The sequence below is a fragment of the Heteronotia binoei genome, chromosome 5, assembly GCF_032191835.1.
Source record: "Heteronotia binoei isolate CCM8104 ecotype False Entrance Well chromosome 5, APGP_CSIRO_Hbin_v1, whole genome shotgun sequence".
Classification (NCBI taxonomy): Eukaryota; Metazoa; Chordata; class Lepidosauria; order Squamata; family Gekkonidae; genus Heteronotia; species Heteronotia binoei.
In genome coordinates, this window is record NC_083227.1 from 65,128,617 (window position 1) to 65,154,660 (window position 26,044).

The 26,044-nt window shown below is 43.5% G+C and overlaps 1 protein-coding gene across 3 annotated transcripts in view; it reads left to right on the forward strand.

Annotated features, from left to right (window-relative positions):
- The window catches only part of LOC132572475 (contactin-6-like), a 421,055-nt gene that overhangs the window by 219,246 nt on the left and 175,765 nt on the right, over window positions 1-26,044 (forward strand). For 2 of the 3 annotated variants that reach the window (XM_060239569.1, XM_060239567.1), the window contains exon 5: window positions 23,412-23,507. The exons of the other annotated variant lie outside the window; for it this stretch is intronic. In XM_060239569.1, the coding sequence (XP_060095552.1) occupies window positions 23,412-23,507 (96 nt within the window). The remainder of the gene's footprint in view (window positions 1-23,411; window positions 23,508-26,044) is intronic. 3 annotated transcript variants of the gene reach the window in all.

A 26,044-nucleotide genomic window follows, 5' to 3' on the forward strand; every position in this document is an offset into this window, starting at 1 on the left:
CTATGCCCAAATCAATATATTGTGGCTGTGTTTATAGATGAAAAGTATGGTGAATAGCCTATGTTATTACATAATGACAGGGTTTCATAGAAATACAGAGGAACACTCCTGGATGATTATTAATGTAATCACATTTTGAAGTGTGAGAAATTTATCACTAGTTATATTTGAGCTGTACACGAGATAAAGAAAAATATATTGCTGAGGACTCTGTAATCTAGAGATGCTGTTGTACAATCTATAATGGCTGTGATAACCACAAAAACACTCCCCAAAATAAAACATTTAAACATTTCCTTTGATTTCCTTTTCTTGTTAAGGTAGTGGCTTCTTTTCTTGTTAAGGTATTGACACTGACCTATAGATTTAAAATACATAGGTATGATGATCATCAAAAATTTGTCATTTCAGGATGTGATTTCACACAATCAAGTGAGAAAACCTAAACAAGTCTAATTCCAGATCTGTTACCCAAAGGGGTGGTCTTCTAATATTTGGGCTAATGTTAGCTCTACTGGAGACCTTTTGCCCCCAAGTCGGAATAAAGAGGCAGACGCAAATGAGTTGGTAAAACTATGGGCCACTTTATTAATTGAACACATAAACGGCAAGGGCAACCAGAACTGCAGCCACGTCAGGGCCAGGGGTCTCAACAGACCGCTTCCCTGCCTTTAAACGGGTGAGAGACCTGCCCCCCCCAGCTGGAGCTGTGTGTTACAGCTCCCTACAGGTAGGCCCAGCAGGAAGGCACACGCCAGAGGGCCCAGACACCAGACACACGTCTCAGTGAAAGGCACCCTCCAATCGAGTCTCCAGGACAGTCTGCATTCACACACCTCGAGTCACAAATACCCAAAGGTTGATCCTGCCAGACCCCTAACTCCCCAAGAGGGGGAGGCTTACCGGTCCTCCCCAGGCTGCATGGCACCATAAACCCAGTAAAACCTGCCACAACTAAGGCCAAGTCTCTACTTAGGGCTTAGCACCCACCGGAAGGCCCAAAGCCAACCTCAGCCCTTGAAGAAGATCCCTCAAGAAAAGCATATTACCCTTTTCATAATAATAATAATTTTTATTTGTATCCCGCCCTCCCCGCAAGGGCAGGCTCAGGGCAGCTCACAACATATGAATACAATACAATAAAATTATACATAGTACTTACATTTATAATTATAAAATCGACATAAATCCATTTACAAATTGTATTAAAATTAATTATGGTGCTATAACCATATAACCCTGAGCCACTTGTTGGGAAGGGCGGGATATAAATTATAAAATAAATAAATAAATAAAATAAATAACTTAGATCTTTAATACATTCTGTGGCTAAAAACATATCCAGTGACACTTTCTTAGCTCAGCATTAGGTGAAGGCTATTTTGAAGAGATAGGTCTTACAGGCCCTGCGGAATTGATCTAAGCATCGCAGGGCCCGCACCTCCTCTGGGAGTTGATTCCATAACAGTGGGGCTGCAATTGAGAAGGCCCGATCCCAGGTGGTCTTCAATCTGGCCTCCCTTGGCCCGGGGATATTCAGCTGGTTCTTCCCTGCTGACCTCAGCGCTCTCTGGGGCTCATATGGGGAGAGACGGTCCCTCAGGTAGGCAGGATAGATGCACCCCATCTCCTCTGTAGAGGTCAGGATATTTCGTAGAAATATCCAGATGGGGCAAATAGTGGCCCAAACCACCCTCCAATGCCTTACGAATCTCCTTATTTGCTCTGTAACGAGCCCTCTCTATCCCAGCTGGATTGCAAGCACTGCACCACACCAAGCACAGAATCATGGCCGACCAAACTATAATGGTACTGGGCCATCTCTTCCGAATGTACTTGAAATTGTCTTGAGCCTGCAAGATCAAAGCCTTGCCCTTAATCAGCCCAAGATCATTTCCCCCCAGGTGAATAATTAAAACCTGAGGAGGAGGAACCACACTCCCGTGAAATAAAAGTGCAAGCAAACCAGGCCACTGAAGACCTCGGCACCCCCGCCATTCCACAGTAACATATTGGCTGAGTCTCAGCTGAGAGCCAACAGCAGTTCTCCAAGCCTGATGTGCCGCCCAAAACACATAACTGTGCCCGCAGATGAGAACTCGGCTCCTCCGGCCAGGAACAACAGCATCTAAAAAGAGAAGCAGACAAGTTATAAAACCCAAACCTTAACTACCCCAGCTCCCAATAACAAAGCTAAGAGTGGAGCAAAGGGCGAATATAACATATATAAGCCCGAGACTGCCAATGGCCAAGGCGCTGAATGGACAAAGAAGAATATTTGAAGGCGACAGCCATAGAGGCCACCCCAATTCTAAAGGAGTGGGTACCAACCTCACTCCAGACAACCCCAACCGAGCTAAGGCCCTAGACGTCATTACCCAAAACTGATGTTTTGTCAGAGGGCTGCCTCCAGAATGACAAAACAACAACCCTTCGCAGCCTCCCCGCACAGCCAAATAATCAGCCAATGTGGAAATCGGGCAAAGCTCCACCTCTGAACACGGACCCAGCTCCACTACAGTCCCAATGCCCTGTTGGTCCATCTTGGAATGTCGGACGGTAAGAGCCACCTTACCCCCCCCCCCCCCGGTTAACCTAACATCCCTAAGTGACAAAGCCCTGCCAGAAACATCATTCCTGGAGCTTGCCACTAACTCACTGATCCTAAGCGCCCCAAAAAAGGCCACCAAAGAGGCTACATGAAACAGAACCGCCTCAAAGTAAGATGCACAAACTGCACTCCAAACCCCCTTCAAACCTCTTAGAATCTCAGGGGACATGGGGTTCCTGGTGTCAGGATTAGGCCCGACCTCTCTGGTCCACCCCTCCAGCATCTTTCGAAGATGAAAGCCTGCTGTTTCCTCCTTATACCCTAGCACCTTGCTAGCAAAAGACAGCGCAGACAGGCATCCTCTGATAGATCACATGGCCAATCCCTTACCTTTTAAGGAAACACAATAATGGAGTAACTGCTCCACTGGGAGGGGCCAAACAATGCGATACCCTACCTCGGCCCTAAAGACTTCAAACTGCCGCACAGCATGTTCATAAGACTTCCTGGTGCTAGGCGCAATGGCTAGGCCTATTGGTCTGCAGGTCTCGGCTCTCCAATCAGCCATAGCTCCTGGGGCATTGGCGCCGCCTCTTCATCGGTATCCGGGGCCCGCTGATGAAACCTCTCCATCTGTTTATGAGAGAGAGCATCAGCCACCCCGTTATTCACCCCAGGAACATGCTTGGCCAAAAACAAAATGTTAAGCCACAGACAATGCAGAGTGAAGGCCCTCACCAACCTCATAACCCGTTGCGATTTGGATGAAAGGGAATTAATAACATGAACCACCTCCATGTTATCACACCAAAAATGTATGGTGCGATCAGCCATATCACTTCCCCACAACCAAACCACAACCAAAATGGGAAAAAACTCTAAAAAAGTGAGATCCCGGCTCAAACCAGCCTGCACTCATGAATCTGGCCAAACATCCATGCACCAGTGTCCATGGAAGTAGACCCCAAAACCTTATGACCCAGCAGCATCGGACATGACCTGAAGCTCCGCCTCAAGTCTCATGTCCTCTCTCCAAAAAGAAATCTCATTAAAGGATTCCAAAAACTCCTGCCACACCTGCAGGTCCTCCCTCATGCTGCTGGTAACCCTAGTCCTGTGCTGGGGCAAGCAAAGGCCAGCCATAGCGTCGCAGAACCTGCGAAAAAAGGCCCTTCCAGGGGCAAGCACTTTGGAAGCAAAGTTAAGGTGCCCAGCTAACTGCTGAAGCTCAAGAAGTGCAACTAATCCTATTCTTTAAATCCTCCAGCTTCTGAAAAGGAATTCTGGACGATTGCGCTAGGGTGTCCAATTCAATTCCCCAAACACAAGGCATTGAGCCAGGCTCTCAGTTTTTTCCTCAGCCGATGGCACACCCAACTCTGCAGCCAGCTCAATAAAGCCAGACAACAACTGAGTGCAACGCCCAGTACCTGCAGGAACCACAAAAAGGTAGTCATCCAAATAATGGATGACATCCTGTAAACCCAATTTTTCGCGCACAGCCCATTCGAAGAATGTGCTGAAACACTCAAAAGTAGCACATGACACAGAGCAGCCCATAGGCAAAGCCCTGTCCATGTAAAATTGCCCTGCAAAAGAGAAACCCAAAAGCGCAAAATCATCCGGATGGACAGGGAGAAGGCAAAATGCAGATTTGATATTGCATTTAGCCAGCTCAGCCCCCTGACAACAGCGTCGAATGCCGCCCACGGCCTGATCAAAGGTAGTATACCTAACTGAGCAAAGTTCCTCGAGAATCCCGTCATTAACAGAAGAACCCTTGGGGTAAGAAAGGTGGTGAATCAAACGAAATTCACCAGGCGCCTTCTTTGGTACCACCCCCAACGGGGAAACCCTAAGGTTAACCACTGGAGGACTAGAAAATGGGCCCAAAATCCTGCCCCCACCAGCTCCTTGGCGATGTTAGCCTCCACTATGTGTTCTAAACCATTAACCGAACTAAGGTTTCGAGACCAAGTAGGCACCCGAGAACCCTGGAAAGGAATTCTAAAACCCAATGTAAAACCATTCAACAAATATAAACTATCAGCCCTACGTGGGTACCTGTGTAGCCACCGCTCAAGAGGTCGCTGCTTTATTGGGCTGGGGCCCTTTTCCAGCTTGGGAAGAACCCCCACTCCCACCCTGTCTCTTCTGGCCCTTACGTGGCTGAACTCTTGGACAGTTGTTAAAAGAGTGCGGGCCGGCACACAGGGGGCATTCGTGCTTGAACTGGCAAGCTTTCCAACTGCACACCCCCTGTGACCCAAACTCCCAACAAAGCAAGCGGGGTTGAACCGCCTGCCCCGCCGAACTGCGGGAAGATGATGATGAAACGGAAGGATTCACCTTCCTCTTTTTTCAACTTCTCCTTCTCCTTATAATCAAGATCCTCCTTATCTTTCTTTTCAAGTTCCCTAAATAAAAGGGAGAATATATCCACATATTCCCCCTTAAGGAACTTTTCTTTTGTGGCCGGCAACAGGTGATCGCCCAAAGGTAAGGCGATCTCACCAAAGGGCATAGCACCAAAAGGGACCGCCCCATAAGGGGAAGGTAAACCCCAACCCCCAGTTAAGGAAGGTGCAACCCCTTGCTGCCCCACCCCTGGCCAATTCCCAAATGGTCCAAACTGGCCCTGCGGCCAGGTCCAGCTAGCCTGAGGCCCTATGCCCACCGGGAAAGTAGTGAACATAAGAACATAAGAGAAGCCATGTTGGATCAGGCCAACGGCCCATCAAGTCCAACACTCTGTGTCACACAGTGGCAAAAAATGTTATATACACACATACACTGTGGCTAATAGCCACTGATGGACCTCTGCTCCATATTTTTATCTAAACCCCTCTTGAAGGTGGCTATACTTGTGGCCGCCACCACCTCCTGTGGCAGTGAATTCCACATGTTAATCACCCTTTGGGTGAAGAAGTACTTCCTTTTATCCGTCTTAACCTGTCTGCTCAGCAATTTCATCGAATGCCCACGAGTTCTTGTATTGTGAGAAAGGGAGAAAAGTACTTCTTTCTCTACTTTCTCCATTCCATGCATTATCTTGTAAACCTCTATCATGTCACCCCGCAGTCGACGTTTCTCCAAGCTAAAGAGTCCCAAGCGTTTCAACCTTTCTTCATAGGGAAAGAGCTCCAGCCCTTTAATCATTCTAGTTGCCCTTCTCTGCACCTTCTCTAAAGCTATAATATTCCTTTTGAGGTGCGGCGACCAGAACTGCACACAGTACTCCAAATGAGACCGCACCATCAATTTATACAGGGGCATTATGATACTGGCTGATTTGTTTTCAATTCCCTTCCTAATAATTCCCAGCATGGCGTTGGCCTTTTTTATTGCAAACGCACACTGTCTTGACACTTTCAGTGAGTTATCTATCATGACCCCAAGATCTCTCTCTTGATCAGTCTCTGCCAGTTCACACCCCATCAACTTGTATTTGTAGCTGGGATTCTTAGCCCCAATGTGCATTACTTTGCACTTGGCCACATTGAACCGCATCTGCCACGTTGACGCCCACTCACCCAGCCTCAACAGATCCCTTTGGAGTTCCTCACAATCCTCTCTGGTTCTCACCACCCTGAACAATTTAGTGTCATCCGCAAACTTGGCCACTTCACTGCTCACTCCCAACTCTAAATCATTTATGAACAAGTTAAAGAGCATGGGACCCAGTACCGAGCCCTGTGGCACCCCACTGCTTACCGTCCTCCACTGTGAAGACTGCCCATTTATACTCACTCTCTGCTTCCTATTACTCAGCCAGTTTTTGATCCACAAGAGGACCTGTCCTTTTACTCCATGATTATCAAGCTTTCTAAGGAGCCTTTGATGAGGAACTTTATCAAAAGCTTTCTGGAAGTCAAGGTAAACAACATCTATCGGGTCTCCTTTGTCCACATGTTTGTTCACCCCCTCAAAGAAATGCAACAGGTTAGTGAGGCAAGATCTTCCCTTGCAGAACCCATGCTGAGTCTTCCTCAATAACCCGTGTTCATCAATGTGCCTACTCATTCTGTCCTTGATAATGGTTTCTACCAACTTTCCCGGTATTGAAGTCAGACTGACTGGCCTGTAATTTCCCGGATCTCCTCTGGAACCTTTTTTAAAGATGTGGGTGACATTTGCTACCTTCCAGTCCTCAGGAATGGAGGCAGATTTCAATGAAAGATTACAGATTTTTGTTAGAAGATCCACAAGTTCAACTTTGAGTTCCTTCAGAACTCTCGGATGTATGCCATCCGGACCCGGTGACTTATTAGTTTTTAATTTGTCTATCAGTTGTAGGACCTCCTCATTTGTCACCTCAATCTGACTCAGGTCTTTCAACACCCCTTCCAAAATTAGTGGTTCTGGGGCGGGCAAAAAGTTCTCGTCTTCTACAGTGAAGACGGAGGCAAAAAATTCATTTAGCTTCTCAGCCATTTCCCTATCCTCCTTCAGTAATCCTTTTACCCCATGGTCATCCAAGGGCCCCACTGCCTCCCTGGCTGGTTTCCTACTTCTAATATATTTGAAGAAAGTTTTATTGTTGGTCTTTATGTTTTTTGCAATATGCTCCTCATAGTCCCTTTTTGCCTGCCTGATCACAGTCTTGCATTTGATTTGCCACAGCAAGTGTGTGAACTCCCAGGTGCCAAACCAACACCATTAGGTGCAGCAGGGCCCCAAGGCCCCCATGGCCAGACAAGTCCCATGAAGACACTAGAACCATCACCCGACTTACCTGGCAGTCCAGCAGGTACCAAAGCAGTACCTGCACCCCCAGAGCCAGAAGAAGAGGCAGATCCAGCATCAGGAGCACCCGAACCCACAACTCCTCCTGCAGCAGCAGCAGACCTGCCCTCTAAAATAGATAATCGCATTAATATATCGGCCTGAAAAGTCCTTTTTTAAACCGGCCCCTTTTTAGAACTCAACGAAGGTGGCAACCCAGACACCTGCTCAAGGGCACGCAGCCTCGTAAGGATAGCTGCATTTGCCTCATCCTCCCCCTCCTCATCAGAAGATGAAGGAGATGGGGGACGCTTCTGCAGGGGTTTTGGAGCCTTGCGGGCAGGCTGCTTCCCCTTTGACATACCTGTATCTTTTTTACCAGACATTCTCAAGTCCAGGAGAATACCCTAAACCAAGAAATATAAACTCTGACAGAGCCAAAAATTAAACCAGCCTGACAAGCCTAAAATGGCTGCCAGATGTCCTGCCCCTAAAATGGCCTCCTAACAGCCACCCAAAATGGCCCCTGAGAAAATTCAACTAAAATGGCTGCCCAGTCATGAGGCACAATGGCCTCCTAACTGCAACCCAAAATGGCCACCCAGCAAAATCACCAAAAATGGCTGCCCAGCCACGAGGCAAAAAGGATAGGAGGGTGGGGGGGTGCTCAGTACCAGCCTCCAACGTAGGGAAGCCCCCTAATTGCCCACAAACGCACCCCACCAACTCCACCTGACCTGGAAGAGCAACTAAGCTGGGCAAAAACAAAAAGGGGGGGAAAGGCAGAAAAACCCTGCCGCACTGCTGAACACCCGGGTTTGTTTGTTTTTTTAAACCAACTGTGACTCCCACGCCGAGATCACGTCCCACCGACGCTCAACAAGACCAGGCACCCTGGGTTCCAAGCCTGACCACAGCCCCGACACGATTGCTCCAGACTGCTTTGACCAGGCCTGATCCCCCGATGCCAGCAGAGAGCACACTGCATGCTCCTCTCCGACCGAGCATTGCCGAGGGACTGAAGAGAGGGGGCGGAGGCTTGCAAAAGCACGTTCAAGCCCCACCCCCACACAGACGCGCCTAAACGGGCACGCAAGCATTTGCTCACCTTCCCAGGCGGCAAAAGTTCTCCAGCAGCCAAGCCGCAAGCGGCAGGCTGCCAAAGATTCTATAAGCTTAGTAAGATGGGGTAACAACTGGATTTTGCCACCAATGTTTACAGAGATTTTTTTTCCCTTAGAGAACTCTCAGATTTAACCAGACGGTTGCTTAACCAAGAGATGTTGTTTTATTAAGAGAAAATAATAAAATAATGCACACTTACACAGGATAAATGCACACAGAAAATCAAACACACCAGCTGCAGAAATACAGGAGTGAGCCCACTCTGAGTTTGTTGCAGTCCTGATGATATAATTAGGAATTTAAGAACACATGAAGAACCCTGCTCAGTAAGACTAGTGGTCCATGTTCTCCAACATTTTGTCTTACAATGGCTAACCAGTTACCCTGGTGGACCATAGAGGCCAAGGACTATGGTTTCATTAATGTAAAAAAAAAATCTAGTGCACACTTAAATATTTTAAATACTCAAACTTCGGAATTTAGTAAAATAATATAAAGTTTAAATCCATGGGAAAGTGCTTAATGGTATCATGCCATCAGCATAATTTGAACAAAGCACATTTTGAAATAAAGGTATTTCGTGTAATTTTTTTTCTTTGCTGGATCTGTATATAATTGTAGTTTTTGACAACATGACTATGTCCTATATTTTAAAAGCCATTCGGAGACAGGGTGATAAAGATTTTCTTTCTAATAATAGGTAATTGTCATCTCAGTAGCTGTCAACAGATTCATTACTACTTCCAAATCATTCTTCTCTAGGTCTTTAAGATCATTCAACAGAATGTACAATGGTGTATAAGAACCTTATAACCTGTAATCTGTTCAATATATTTCAAAGCCATTTTTCAAAATATGTTTATCTTTGGACAGGTCAAAATATATGTATAAAGTCTACAAAAGGTTTTCTACATCACTAACAGTTATCATTGCTCATTTATATATTGTATGCAAACATTTTATATGTTTATGGGAGGTTAGGGACCATTGATAGTATACTTTCCCTTAATTTTAAATAAAGTTACTGAGAGCATTCTTCCAGATCCCTAAATATTTTTCCAATTTTTCCCAAGATGAAATAATTGGTCAATGGAATGATTGGGATAATGGAACAATTGGTCAACAGGGCTGATCAACCAACTGGTTTCCTATCCATGCAGTGATCACTTCCAGGCTTGATTATTGTAATTTGCTCTACACAGAGCTGTCCTTGAATTTGACCCAGAAACTGCAGCTGGTGTAGAATGCAGCGGCATGTATACTGTTGGTGATGCCTGTGTGGGCTTACATTCAGCCGGTGCTCCACCAACTGCACTGACTGCCTATAGAGTACTGGATCCAGTTCAAGTTCTATTGCTGACTTTTAAAGCCCTGTTTCTTCCCATATGTGCCCCACAGAGCTTTACACTCAATTGATCAACACCTTCAGGTCATCACTGGCCCAAGGACATTTGACTAGCCTCAACTAGGGCCAGGGCTTTTTCAGCGCTGGCCCCAGGTTGATGGCCCCAATCTCGAGATTTAACTATCAACAAATGGAAACTGCTGAAAAATGGATATACAGTTACCTCTTTTGGACTGAAATTCTGTCCATCTATGCAATTTTTGCCTTAACAATAGTTCCATTGATTTAAAGGGTATTTACTCATAATAAACTTTATACCTGGTTCTTTTTAAAAGTTAGATTTGAGTTGGCCTCTAGTGACATGCTTAAGATCTCGGATATCATGAAAAGTGAGAAATAATTTCTTTCCCAGCTATAGACTATTTGTGTGTAATTTCTGGGTAATTAGCATCACAAAGTAATGTAGGTAACAAATTGTCAGTCCATGAAACATAGATGTGTGCTTGCAAATCTTAACAATGGACTTGGTTTGAAAATTGCTAAGTTCATCGTTTTCTTCTACATTTGCTTCGGTGAAGAACTGCATTGTGATTTTCTATTAGTCATATGATAATAAATCACAGCCTATATGGAAAAGAAAGGGGATGAATAGTATGCTATATGAATCAGAACATTACAGGAAAAAAATGTTTAAAAATGTTTAAAAATTGAAATACTATTTTTTTAACCTTAGAAGATTTCTAGGTCTCAAACTGTTTTTGCTCCTAATGCTTTGCATTATCGTATTATTCAATAATAGACCATAATTACAACAGTAATATTTCAGATTATGTAATGACAAAACATTTATAGGGGAAAATCAAAAGTTCAGGGTAGCATGAAATTGCATTAATTCAGATGAACTGTTAGTAATTATGCAAGGTAAATTTGACTTGCTTTAATTATCCATAACAATCTCATGTATTAGGATGCTCTTCTTTGCTTCTTTGGTATTTAAGAAAAAAACTGAAAAAAAAATTCCTTCCTAAAAGCCAATAATATAATTTCTAACTAGTTTATTCTTAAAGAACTTCTATACACTTTGTGTAATTTCTCTTCAGGAATTGCCACTGAGTTCTGGAAGCTGCATATCATAATTGAGTCACATCCTCTTTATTCCATTAATGAATTCTGGCAATAAATTAATGTGATATCTATCCTGTCACATAATGATCTGACAAATTTTCCAGATTTTGAAGTAGACCTAAACATTTTTAAGATTTTCAAAGAATGTTCTTGCCATCTAAGGAAAAACAAGCATGACAAGACTCAGGGCTTTCTTAGTAGTGATGCCTTGTCTTTGGGATTTTTCACTTAACCGGCTTGCTCTTTATTTATTTAGGATATTGCTATGCTGTTTATTCAGAGTCCTGTTCAAAGCAGCTTACAATTAAAGCCATCTGAATTTAATAGCAGGCTGCTAAAAACAAACCATTAAAAAAATTAAGCCACTAGACATAAGCAGCATACAACAGAAAACGACTCATACAAATAGTCATAAAACAGAAGCAGACAATTTAAAAACTGATAAGATTAAATCACTGATTAAAATCCTGGGATTTAAAAACAAAAGTATCTTGACCTGGTGACTGAAAGAAAGTAAAGTAGCTGCCACGAGAGCCTCAAAGAGACAGTGTTCCAGAGGCAAGGTGCTACCACAGAAAATGTCCTGTCTGTCATAACACATTTCATTACTGAAGAGCAGGGGCACAGAGAGCAGGGCTTGAGAGCAGTTCTCAACCAGCAGGCTGGACAGTATCAGAGGAAACAATCTTCCAGGTACCCCAGCCCCAAGCTCTTTAGGGCCTTAAAGATTTTTAAAAAACACTTTGAACAGTGCCCCCCCCCCAAATGGGTAATCAGTTCAGATCCTTCAGGGGTGATAGGATACCTGTAACTAACCCCATAATAGTTGCCTGGCTGCTGCATTTAGAACCAACTGAAGTTTCCAAACCATTTTCAAAGGCAGCTCCACACAGAGTACATTACAGTAATCTAACCTGGATGTGATCAAAGAATGGATCAGTGTGCCAGATCATGCTTTCTGAGGAATGGCTATAGTTAACAAACCAGTTGGCACAGATGCAAGGGATGGAGTGACAACGAGCGAGCTGCGTGCATGCACACTTAGGCTGGAAGCCCCATGGCAGCCGCTGAGCTCACTATTTCTTTCACTGAGGAAGCGAGGGCAAGTGGGAGCACCGAAACTGGCACCCTCCCCCCAGAGCCATGCTCCAGGCAGCCACCTCACGCTGCCTAATGGACGCACCAGCTCTGTATGGAGCAGCTTGTCTGTGGATCAATAGCAACTTGTACAGATTGAACTACAGTATCTGTTAGCTTCCCCAGGCTCTTATTCATGACTTCCACAGCCCTACCTGGCTAAGCTGTTAAAAGAAACAGCTGTGCATGTTGCTGAGACCTCACTACAAATCTCTGGGTAACCTCTCCCAGCAGTTTCGTATAAATGTTAAGTAGCATAAGGGACAGTATGGAATTCCATGGGGCCCCATTCTGTAAATGTCATGGGTCCAGGCTGAGCAGTGGTCTCCAAGCACCACCTTCTGGAATCAGTTGGTCAAGTAAGGGTAGAACCACTGAAGCATTGTGCCCTCTACTGCCAGCCCAGCTAATGCTCTCCAGAAAGATACCATGACCAATGATAATGAAAGCTTCAGAGAAGTGCAGCAGAATCAACAAAGATACATTCCCCATATCACTGTCCCAGCAAAAGTCATCAGTAAGCGCAACCAAGACCATTGCTGCCCCATAGGTAGGCCTGAATCCAGTTGGAAATGGGTCTGGATAATCCATCCACAAGGACTACTTGAAGCTGTGTAGCCACCACCTGCTCAAGCACCTTGTCCAAGAACAGAATATTCAGCATTGGGTGGTAGTTTTGTTTAGGAGAAGGGTTACAATTCTTCTCTTTAGGAGGACTTTTGCCAGTTGGAGGCACAGACAAACAGAAAGACCATTTCTGGTTGTAAAACCCTTCGATGTATTTTGATTACAAGCATCTGTTGATGCGCCCGTGCTTAGGAGGGTGGTCTTTAGTGATGCAAAGAATGAAGGCTTGCACACAATAGCTGTTAAAACCACTATATACAATTTATTTGCACCTTTCACTCTACAATCCGACAAAGTGCTCTGCTGCTCTCCACCATACATATCCCATACACAGTAAAGTGTCTTTGTACATTTATACATAAGGTCCAGCCAGGTAACCAATCAGCTTCCTGCTGAGTCATGCTGACTTTGCTCAGGCTGATGCAATCTGGCAACCAGCCACCTTCTGTCACTTAGATGATCTACCTGGCAGATCAGTTTCACTTTCCCAGCATGTGCTAGAAACTGTCAAGGCTTTTGCATATAACTCTGACAGCATCATACCTCAGTCGTTTGTCTAACAAATTTTAATAGTTTGCTAGTTTGAGTTCATTATCTAATTATTGAAATCCATACTAAAGTGAAAATCATAAAAGAAAAGGAAATTAAAAATATTTCTTCTTTAAAAATCCACAGTTTGGTGTAGTGGTTAAGTGTGCAGACTCTTATCTGGGAGAACCGGGTTTGATTCCCCACTCCTCCACTTGCACCTGCTGAGATGGCCTTGGGTCAGCCATAGCTCTGGCAGAGGTTGTCCTTGAAAGGGCAGCTGCTGTGAGAGCCCTCTCCAGCCCCACCCACCTCACAGGGTATCTGTTGTGGGGGAGGAAGGTAAAGGAGATTGTGAGCCACTCTGAGATTCTTCGGAGTGGAGGGCGGGATAGAAATCCAATATCTTCTTCTTCTTCTTCTTGTACTGATCAACATAAAGGTTAGAATAGTATGTGCAAATATTTCTTTGTTTCCAGCTGAATATGGAAGTACAGTGTTAGGTGATCAGTGATGCTACTGAATTTCACAAACTTTTTGGTTGTTCAAATATTCCCATTCCTCTTTTTATTTCAGTAAACTGAATTCATGAGTCTCTATTTCTGTTCCATATTCTGTTCCCTTGGTCTGAGTAGTTCCCATAAAATGCTCTTTGTCTTCAACACTTGTGCATTGATAAATTAACCATGTTATATGTTAAACATACTTTGTACATATAGAAACCATATGAACTTCATAAAAGAAACAATCAGGATTCTATCTTGTCTCCCTTGCTGTTTAGCATGAAACCAGGACATTTGGAATACTGAGCCACCAATATACAGATGATACCCAGCTCTATTTGTCCTTAATACCTGTGTTAGGTAGGTCTGTGGAAATCCTGGAAAGGTGCCTGGAAAGATAACAGGATAAATTGAAGCTGAGTCCAGACAAGACTGAAGTGCTGTTGGTCGATGAAAAAGCTGCTCGGGAACTGAGGAGTCAGCCTGCCCTGGAGGGGGTTTCACTCCCCCTGAAAAAGCAGTCCATAGCTTGGTCCATAGCTGCTTAGGCCCTGATCTCCTTTGTAGGTCATAGTGCCTATCATATGCTGACACACCAGCTACAGATGTCCCTTGAAACGTGTCATCTGGCCACAGTGATCCACGTTCTGATTACATCCCGGTTAGATTACAGTAATGTGCTTGTGACAGGCTAGGTTCAGCTTCTCCACAAGAGCAGCCAATGAGACAGACAGAATGTTCAGAGAAGAAGACTTTAAAAAGAGCAGTTGGAATTTGAGAAACAAGAGTTTGAAAGGGTTAGTAGCAGAAAAGTCGACCACTTAAGGTATGAGGTGAAAAGGGTTTTCTGTAGGGGAATGGTATAGAAAAACTGCTTGGAACAGGCTGAACATAGTAAATTTGTCATTAAAGAATGGATCCCAGTTGTAGGTATAGTATCTCTGTTCAAAAGTTTATTTGAGGGAAAGTGAAGTGTGCTTTCTTAGATTTTGTTTCCCTCAGTGAGTGAGTGAGAGTCCTGTAGTACTTTTAAGAAGACCAACAGCAATGTTTTATTCCAGGTATACACTTTTGTGTGCCTACAAACTTCTTCAGAGAGAAGAGGGAGAGAGAAGGGAGGAAAAGAAAAAGGCAGAGAGAGCACACCACAGAGAGGGAGGGAGGGGGGAGGGAAAGAGAGAGCCAGAGGAAGATAGAGTCTCATGGCACTTGGAGAGATCCTCCTTTCCAGGTCTAACTGATGGGGTGGGGGAGAGAAACTTAAGTTCATCGTTTGCATTCTTTATTAGTAAAAGGGAGCAAGAATCCAGTAGCCCCTTAATGAAATTTGTGGCAGGTCATGAGTTTCATGAGTCACTGCTGACTTCTTCAGATACAGCTAGAATGTGAGCCCATCTGTCCTTATATCTTGGAGAGTGAAGTGATTTCTGATGCTGAATTACAATAGTAGGCATTGGTAATGAGAGATGAAACCTATATCTCAATTCAGTCCAGAAGGATGCATTGTCTTGAGCATTATCACTTGCAATTCAGTAGTCTCTCTAATCTCCTTTTGAAATTCCATTGTAAGAGAACTACTACTCTTAGGGTACCAACTGAATGTACTTGAAGGTTAAAATGCCCCCCCACTGATTTTTTAATGTTGTGTTTTTTTAATAGCAGTAAAAAGAGTAAGAGTCCAGTAGTACCTTAAAGACTAACCAAATTTGTAGTAGGGTATGTGCTTTCATGAGTCACTACTTACTTGTTCAGGCTTATTTCCATTTATTCTTTGCATCCTCTTGGACTGAATCCTCCTGTACCAAACTGATACCTAGGTTTCCTGTTTCATTAACAATACTGATATTTCCACACCTACTACCCTTCTGCACATCATACCCAATCCAATCACACCTGCTATTGATCTTTATAATGTTTATATCTCCGGTACCTTGTGTACCTTGAAAGCCACTGTGGTTAAGTGTGTGGACTCTTATCTGGGAGAACCGGGTTTGAGTCCCACTACTCCATATGCACCTGCCGATGTGCCCTTGAGTCAGTCACAAGTTCTTGCAGAGCTGTTCCTCTCAAGAGCAGTTTCTGTCAGAACTTTGTCAGTTCCATCTGTTTCACAGGGTGTCTGTTGTGAGGAGGGGAAGGGAAAAGAGATTGTAAATTGTTCTGAGACTCAGATTGAAGGGTGGTGTATAAAACCAATCTCTTCTCTTTTCTTCTTCTAATGGAGGCTAGTCCTTCAGTTATGCTTTTTGTAGGGTGAGAGAATGTAGTGTCGGTATATAAGTAGCTATAAATAACATAGTTGGTTGTGCTTCCTCAATGCATCACATCGCACACCAAGCTACCTTATATTGAATCAGACTCTTGGTTCATCAGAGTCAGCATTCTCTACTCAGACTGGCAGCAGCTCTCCAGGGTCTCAGGCTGCAGCCTTTCACATCACTGATCCTTTTAGCTGGTGATGCGGGGGATTGAACCTAGAACCGTCTGCATGCCAAGGAGATGCTCTGCCAGTGAGCCACAGTCCCTCCCCTGCTGGAAGATGTAGGAAACAGAAAATTGAAGGGCCTAGGCTGTTTCAGTGAGTGATGCAGCAACTGCTACATCTAAAATAAACCTCATTTGGAACATAAATAGCATATAGTTGATTGCTACAACATGAAGTCTCAGTACCCATTAGGGCTGCCAGTAGCTATTAGTGCCTGCTGCCACCCAGAGTGGTGGCAGCAGGAGGAAAGTAACATCCATGATATCGCTATGTCACTTTTGGGGAAAACCCAGAAATGCCATAGGGCAGCTCTAGGAATCACCAGGAACTCTATGGTTTCATCACAGAATTTCCACCAATTCCTTAGATACCCTACGTTACTTTGGGGTTTCCCCCAGAAATGACATAGCAACCTTGATGATATTACTCACATTGCATGTTCCCTTTATATCCCATCCCATCCTCCTGCTGGTTGTAGGCTCAGCCGGGCAACGCTAGTACTCACTTACATGCTCGGGAAGACATATAATCTCATCCCCCAAATAATGTTGGTTGGGGAAAATATCCCCTAACTCTTTCTTCCTAAGATACCTTATTTTTTTTCTTATGTCCTCTTTGAATTTCTCCCCCCACTTTTCTGACTTTCCTGTTTCTTTTTCCACTCTTCATTTTCCTTCCATTCACTCTATATCTATTCATTCTTATTTCCCTTTCCCATTCTCTTTCAATCACACACACACACACGCAAAGGGTGTGGGGCAGCAGGTGGTATGCCAGCAGCTTGTGCAATAGTAAAAACAAGAACCCTGAGAATAAACATGGTTTCCTGGGATGTCAGTTGCTGGTGTGTACTATACAACAACAACAAACAACAACAACAAAATTTTATTTGTATCCCGCCCTCCCCGCCAGGGCAGGCTCAGGGCGGCTAACAGCAATTCAAACATTAATTATACAGAAATAAATAAAATTACATTTAAACAGTTTAGTTAAAATTCAAATTAAGTTTTAAAAATTAGTTAATAAAAGTGCTAGTGCTATATTTGCTTTTATGATGGCAGTTTTTCTTAACAGTTTCGTTCTTCTTCAGCGAAAGCCAATCGGAAGAGGATGGCCTTGCAGGCCCTGCGGAACTGTTCAAGGTCCCGCAGGGCCCGCATTTCCTCTGGAAGTTGATTCCATAGGCTCGGAGCTATAGAGGAGAAGGCCCGGTTACGGGTGCTTTGCAACTTCACCTCTCTCGGTCCGGGAATAGTCAACAAGTTTTTCCCAGCTGACCTCAGTGCTCTCTGGGGTTCATATGGGGAGAGGCGGTCCCTAAGGTAGACAGGCCCTCGACCATATAGGGCTTTAAAGGTAATAACTAGCACTTTGTACCGAACCCGGTATACAACTGGCAGCCAGTGCAGCTCACGCAGCCCAGGCTGTATGTGCTCCCACTTGGGAAGCCCCAACAGCAATCTAGCCGCCGCATTCTGCACCAGCTGCAGCTTCCGGGTTCGGTACAAAGGCAGCCCCATGTAGAGGGCATTACAGTAATCCAGTCTCGAGGTGACCGTTGCATGAATCACCGTTGCCAGATCTTGGCGCTCTAGGAAGGGAGCCAACTGCTTTGCCCGTCTTAGATGGAAAAAGGCTGACTTGGCAGTGGCTGCAATCTGGGCCTCCATTGATAGTGAAGGCTCCAGTAAGACTCCCAGACTCCTGACCTGGCACGCCGCTTTCAGCGGTGCCCCGTCGAAGATTGGGAGAGGTATTTCCCCTCCCCGAGCGCCCCAACCTAGACAAAGGACTTCTGTCTTCGCTGGATTCAATTTCAGCCCACTCCTCCTCAACCAAGTTGCCATGTCCTGCAGGGCCCGGTCTAAATTCTCTGGGACGCAGTCAGGTCGGCCGTCCATTAGCAGATAGAGTTGGGTGTCATCTGCATATTGATGGCACCCAAGTCCATGTCTCCTAGCAATCTGGGCAAGGGGGCGCATATAGATATTAAATAACATTGGTGAGAGAACTGCCCCCTGAGGGACTCCACAATCCAGTGTGCGCCTCTGGGACCGCTCGCTCCCCATTGCCACCCTTTGTCCCCAATCCTCGATGAAGGAGGAAAGCCATTGTAAGGCAGACCCCCTCACCCCTACATCGGCGAGGCGGCAGGTCAGTAGCCGATGGTCGACCGTGTCGAACGCAGCCGACAGGTCCAGCAACATCAGCACCGCCACACCGCCCCGATCCAGATGCCGTTGGAGATCATCTACCAGGGCGACCAATACTGTCTCCATCCCATGACCCGGGCGAAAGCCGGACTGGCAAGGGTCTAGGACGGAAGCGTCATCCAGGAAGTTCTACAACTGCAACGCCACTGCCCTCTCTATAATTTTACCTACAAACGGTAAATTGGAGACCGGTCGGTAATTTGCCAATTCGGCCGGGTCTGCTGTACTTTTTTTCAAGAGGGGGCGGACCATAGCCTCTTTTAGGGATGATGGAAAACGCCCCTCCAAGAGGGATCTATTTATGATGTCCCGTATAGGACATTCAAGCTCCCTCTGGCAAGATTTAATTAGCCAGGAGGGGCATGGGTCTAAATCGCAAGTTGTAGGGTGCGCAGATGAGAGAATTCCGTCAACTTCCTCCAGGTTGAGTGGGTCGAAGTGATCCAGAGTTAAACCGGAAGACAGGCACGGGGCCTCGAGCTCATGTACTGTATCCAAAGTGATGGGCAGGTCCTGGCGGAGCGACGTGATTTTGTCTGCAAAGAATTTTGCAAAAGCCTCACAGCCTATTTCTAATTCTCTAACGTTTGGTCTGCCCTGGGGCAGTGTAGTTAAATGTCCAATTATTTTAAACAATTGTGCCGGGCGCGAATTTGCAGACGCAATCTTGGCCGCGAAGTACTTTTTCTTCGCGGCCTTGACTGCCATCTCATAAGACCTCATAAATGTTCTATAGGATGTTCTCGCCGCTTCGTCACGAGTGCACCGCCATTGGTCCAATGGGAGCTTCTTCCTTGCAGAAATGGTCCAATGGGAACTTCTTCCTTGCAGAAATATCCATTCTGGTTTCTGTTCTTGGTTGGGATTTCTGGTAGCCAGGAGAGAGGATCCACACCTACTATCTATTGTTTCTTTACCTCAGAATCCTCAGGTTTTTTGAGCCTGCAGGCATCTTTAGAATTCTGACACAGGGTTGTGGGTGCAACTCTTGTATAGCTGCTGCAAAGTGAACCACAAGATGTCAGGGAGTGAGGTTATGCATAATTCTTACAGTAACTCTTCAACTTGTAGGGAGAAGTTCTGTGTAACAGGATGCCTTTTAAAATGAACATGTTTAAAAATATTTTTTCCCCTTGCATACACACAGCTGACCTTCAGGCAAACAGTGATCTTTTTTTCTGTTGTGTCAGCTACTGCCAAAATAATGTTTTCAAAATTCTTTGTACTGACTGAAATCACCAATCAGAAGTTTGCTGGGCAAAAGCCCCACCCACATTCTAAAAAAAACCTTGACAGATGCCAGGAAAGGTCTTGGCAGGCACCATGGTGTTTACAGATGCCACATTGGGATCCCCTGCTTTACATTCATTGTCACCTCTTATAGCACTGTCCTGGAAGGAAAACTCATCATAATGCTTTAAGAAAAACAATGTTTATTACCAAAGTATTGAGTGAAATTTTTAAGAGTTGGCAAGATTCATTTGCACCAGCTGAACATCTTGCCTGTTCTGTCATCCTGCTTCCCATCATTCTCTAGAAATATCCCCATATGTTTCAGAATATATCAGTAATGTTCTTGCAAAAATCTAATTTGGTTAACATAGACAAACATATGTTTTCCCTGCCATAAGAATAACTGATGCTTGATGTGGTCTGCAAATGTTCCCTACGGATGGTGATGACCTGCCACCATGTGCAGCTGAGCCCCATTGTCTCTGCACCACACTCAAAAGGATCACGTTCACACCTGAGCATTCTGCCCAGTCTACATGATATCATTACAGAGCTGACTGATTAGCTGCGCCATGCCAATAGTCATATGCCAGAATGCAATGATGAAGGAGAATTAGAAGGAGGGGAGAGTGCAATTGGAAGGCAATTGGAGCTGATAGCAAAATGCAGTGTGAAGCAAGTTGATTTTCACAAAGTAAGACAAATGCTGGCACAGGAAGGAGAGAATTATGGGGAATCAGGTGATAACTTATTCATAGATTTCTGCAGAAAGCAGCAGTTAGAGAATATACCATCTGTAAAATAAAGCTGCTGTACTTTAAATGTCTACTAGCAGTAGCAGTCCATTCCAAACATCTGATCTCTGCTATGTACTTTTTGACAAAAAAGAGAGATTTTGTTAGCTTATACCATGCTATGTTACAGCATTATTCTAGGGACTAAAATAATAGTAAGAGATGTAGCATCCTGGTGCCAGGATTGTAGATAATCATATAGATATAGTTTAAAAAGCTCATGCACCCCAATATTACAGTTTAGGTCAGTAATATAATCTGGTTAATGATTTCCAGAGTGCTAAGAGTCTAACTTTCACCACTGATTTCCACAGCTATATAAAGGTGAATACATAAGATTTATGATAGGAACTCTAGTACTCCCATATTTACCATATCATAATATAGGTAATACGGATTATGACACTTTCTGATTTCTCTCCTCCTCCCAGCACCTTCCCCCACCATATTCTTAATAAGAGGTGGTTTTCCATCTTTAAAAATCCAATCTATGAGGGGCAGGATGAACTAAATAGCCTAGACTAGCCCAACCTCATCAGATTTCAGAAGCTAAACAGGGTTGGCCATGGCCAGTATTTGCATGGAAGGCAGGGGTTGTTTTGTAGAAAAATAGGCGGTGGATCTCATCCAGGGATTGTTATGCAGCTGCAGTACTATTCAATGGACAAGGAGGTGGAACTCTCAGAAGGAGGATGTAGAACTCTCAGAAAAGTTCAGGAGCTGTGCTCCTGTGAGCTCCCACTGAATCTGAATCCTGGATGGAAGACTACAAAGGAATATCAGGCTAATTGCATGGAGGCAGGTGTGGCAAACCACCTCTGAACATCTCTTGCCTTGCAAACCCTATGGGATCACCATAAGTCAGTTATTATTTGATGGCAAAATAATAGCAATGAAGGGAAAAGTGCTGTCAATGTGCATCCTCATCACACAGATACTTATGAAGTTTTGTTTTCTGTTTTTATTTTGTTTTGTTTTTTAGAAGTGCACTTGCTCTATGTCTCAGAACAAAGGAAATATATTTCATTCTACCTACTCTGTAAAAACAAAGCCAAATATATTTTCACTCTATTGGCAATATTCATTTTATTCCCTTAATGGAACTCTTCTTTTAAAACCTTGACACCTCTTTTCCCCATCAAATTAAGCTTTTATAGAAAGTTTAGAGCACTGGACTTCACTGGCTTAATTGTATTCTCCTCTCTAGTTCTTTAGAAGCTAGGAGACATGAATTAACTCTTTTTGTAAAAGACTTGTGAAGCCCTAATTTGGATTGGAGCTATTGCACAGGGTGATGGAAGCTTACTGTCTGCCTGATTTGATATGCTTCTAGCTGCTCTGAGGAAAAAAGATCCAGCAAGTTTTTGTCCCTCCTCCCAAAGCAAACTGTCCCAAAGCCCCCAGGAGCACTGTGATATAGTAATGGCAAGATACCTGGAGGTAACTGTCCTGGCATCTGGGTTAGAGGACTTGTAAAGCCTAGAAGTCTCTTAGAAATGGAAAGCTAAAAAGCCATAAATGACTGAAGAAGAGGTTAGCATTGGAAATGGGGCTTGGGTACTCAAAGGGCTTAGAACCCATGGCTGGAACTGTTCCCTCTGAGTCCATCTCTTGTCCCCAGCAGTGACAATGTGCAAAGATGTCTGTGTGCTCATGCTACAGTTCTGAGCTTGTCCTCCCATGAATTTTGCAGAATGTTCATAACAGGTGTGATAGTATAAAATATTTTTCAGTCCCATAGAACACATACAACAAAACAGACAGCAAACATTTTTAAAATGTGTTCTCGTTGTATAAATAGATAGCTCTAGCTTCCCTCTGTAACAGAATTTACAGTATGTTTTCAAGAGGTGGAAACTGCTTATAACCAAAAAGGCACCATACATCTTAAGAAGATCAATTTTTAAAAAAAATATGTTGACTTGCCTCCACTTACTAACACTTGCCAACATATAGGCCCTATGGTATACACTTAAGTCTGGCATACCAAAGCCACCTTGATCAATTGGGAGCTGGAGCCTAGCCAAGGAAAGTCGCGGCCTTTTCCCTTCCCACAAGAAGTTTGTTATTAGAGTATTGACTCTTTTAAACCACTTCTGCGGAATATACTGATGAAGACCTCGGAGAACATAAAAGAAGCGGGGGAATGTAACCATCTTGAGGGCATTCACTTTACCCCATAATGACAATGGGATGGGTTTCCATCGGGTAAAGTCAGCTTGTGTTTTTTCCAGGAGCTTTCTAAAATTCATCCCCACTAAGTTTTGACTTCGATTGGGAATTTGTATTCCTAAGTATTGAATCGAGTCCTCCTGAAGTCTAAACCGCCTTCCAACTGCCTCAGGAGTCTTCTTACCGCCCACTTGGAGTACCTCTGTTTTCCCCCAATTCACTTTGTAGCCTGCAAGTTGGCCGAATTCTTCAGTAAGCTTATGTAGGAGATGTTGTCTCGCCCACAGCGATATTGGGGATTTCGGGCACTGATGACGGCAAAGAGGATAATCATGCAGATGTGGAGAACGGATTTTTCAGGAACCGTAGCGCAATGGTTAGAGGACATGCTGCGATTGGCGGTGGATGAAAGGCTGGTCTACCGACGAATGATGTAACAACAACAATTCGAGGACATTTGGGCACCGTTTTTGGCGGCTGTCAATAATTTACAGGGTCCGGGATGTGAATTTGAACATAGTTCCCTCTAGGCTGTGGGGGCCAAGGTGGTCCAGAGAGCTATATCAAGTATTAGGCATACAATAGGCAGTGATAGATAAGTATGGGCAACAAGGGTGACGGGTCACAGGGTGCTGGATGAGTGGATAATTGTGAACTACGTAATTTTTGTTTGTTTAATTGTTAAATACTTATTATTACTATGGATCTGTTACATATACTAAACTCAATAAATGATGAATATATATATATATATAAAAAATATGTTGACTGTGACCATATTATGGATAACACTTCCCTGTCGCTTGAAAATGGGTAAATCTGACAGAGTTTTAACTGTTTCCCTAAAGATCTTGACAACTTTGAAACTAAAACAAGAAGCACCGTATCAGTCAGAGAAGGACAAGGAGTGGTTCTACTCTGCGGTACCCCATCACACCATGGAGGTAATAGTTGGTGTTTGTGTTGTGTTTCACTTAATTTGCCAGCATAAATAAGTGAAATGTGCTAAGCATGTATATTTATTTAAAATCACGGAGCACAATCCATACCAGCATGAGTGCAGCAGTGTTCAGGGTCAGTACTCTCACTCAGAATGTGGTGGATTGAGATGGCATGGTAGTGTGCTCAACAGAGATGAGGCATGTGCATATAGACTTCCCAATTCCTGCAGTGGCCTGACATGCAGAGAGTGGTTGGAAGGATATTGAATTGCTCTCATCACACATCTGAATCGCTCTCATCACATGTCTATTAAACATCTGTGCTAGTGTGGATCATGTGCTATTGTATCAGCATTTATTTTTAGAAGTGAATCATAAAACAAACTGATTTACAATGAATTACTACTCAGTTTGTATATAAAAAGATGTATAGATGATTGTAAAGTGATGTTTTAATACAGGATGTAGAGCTATGACATTTTTTAAAAGAATGAGCAATAGCCACTGCAAATAAACACTCTGCATTTCAGAAAAGTATTGCTAACTTTTGGTCTCCATATGTTTTAATTTACCAACTTCCTGGTGAATTGCAGGTTCCAAAGAATCATGAAACATATTGCCCCTAAAAATAGCTTTATATTCAAATTAACTACTAAAAATATGTTTTTTAAACAGTGCTGAAGGAAAAAAAATGTTGGTTTTGAAACATTCTGACTCTCTCTGTAAAATTGGCAAAAACAGATGCTAACACCCAATTCTGAAAAATGGACATTATAAAACAACTTTTAATATATTTTGTCAAATACAGCTAAAATGTGTGTAGATATTCTTAAAAGTATTGCAGGGTCTGGGAAATAATTTTTTGGGGGGAAAACCAGACAGGACATTATTGTAATTTCTTTTTTGTATAATTCTGTTTACCCATGAGTTCCCAGCATTCCTTCGTCTGTGACAGGCCTTGCATGGAAGCTGCATGCTCTCAGGAGGCAGCCATCTACTATAACACATGATGAACTGCTGGTGCCTGTAAAGGGTTGGTAGCAAAGAGGAGAAGCCGGGAATAGAGATCACATACCTGTGCATTATTGTGCAGCTGGACCAGATTTGGCTTCCAGGTTTACCTTCCTTATGTCGCATTGTGTGCTTTAAGTCAGGGGAAATAAAATGTGGAGGGGAAGCTATCAAGTTTGGGGCTTAAAAAAAAAAGTTTGGGGCTAGCTTTGTATTCTCAATGCCCTGGTCTGACATAGCACATGAGAAAAGCAAAAGGCCATGGTTCAGTGATTGGGTGCGTGCTTTTTCATCCCCCGATAAAGGGTCTCAGACAGATCCTTTTCTGCCTGAGACCCAAGAAAGGAATTGCATTTTCTAAGTGTAACTGAATTTTTTTGTTAGTTCGGATTCACATGACAACAATTCACATTCGGAAACATGTTTCTGTGCTTGGATTGCCAGACTGGCATTTAGAAAGAATTTTAGAAAGAATGCAAAAAAAAAAAAAAAACTAATGGCCCAACATCTGATCACATCTGTGGTTGGCTAGAAGTCCATGAAGAAGCCGTCATAATTTATATTTTCTGCTGCTATTCCATTATAAGGATATTTTCAAAATTCTCATTTGTATTCACAGCTTTTTGTGATATTTTTAAATTAATATGACATTATGTTCTGTGTATTGATCTGAAATACGTTTTCATAACAGAAGGAACTGCATAAGACATTTCATAAAAAGGACTTTTATGAATACAGTACCTAAAAGATCTTGAAGATGCATTATTTCTTCTTGCTAGATTTTATTAACTTCCTAACTGTATTTCATGGTATAGAGTTTTTAGAAAAAGGTTTCCGAAGGAAAGCATCCTTGATAGATCCCCTGTGACATGCTGTTTCTAATTATAGTCACATAATATTATGGGAAGTCAGCGTAAAAATTCACAGAAACCATTGGTGTTTACAAACTGATTATCATACCATGCTGATGTTGCATCTGAAAACATAAATAATGTTTTAAAAATGGCATTGATGATGGCAAGGACTTGGGATGGGAAAAAGACGAGGTTTTGAAATGAATCAGTTGGCAGAAAGTTCTAAGCTCATGAATTATACATTTAATTAAGGAATGCTAAACTGTGAGATTTCAAAAACTTCTGATTTACTATGTTTTATTAAAAATACAATTTCCATGCCACTCCTGCCACTGCTGGAGCATGATAGAAAGAGCTCCACAGTCAGCTGTCAAATTCCAGACAGCAGGAAGGAACAATTGTGACAGAAGGTGAAAAGAAGCCACCAAACAGAAGGGCAATGAGTCAGACAGATCAGAATGGCAGAGGAATCATAAAGGAGGTGAGCTACTAGCATCTAAAGGAGGCAGCTATAAGGATGAGGAGAAGAAAAGTTAGCACATAAGCTGCTCCATCCTAGAAGCACTGAAATATAAAAAGGAGAATTCAAAAAATTCCTGAGGCATATTCAGAAGGAAGTTTTTGAAGAGCAGTTGATGATGTCCATTCTTGTAGTCGGCATATGGATTCATCTCT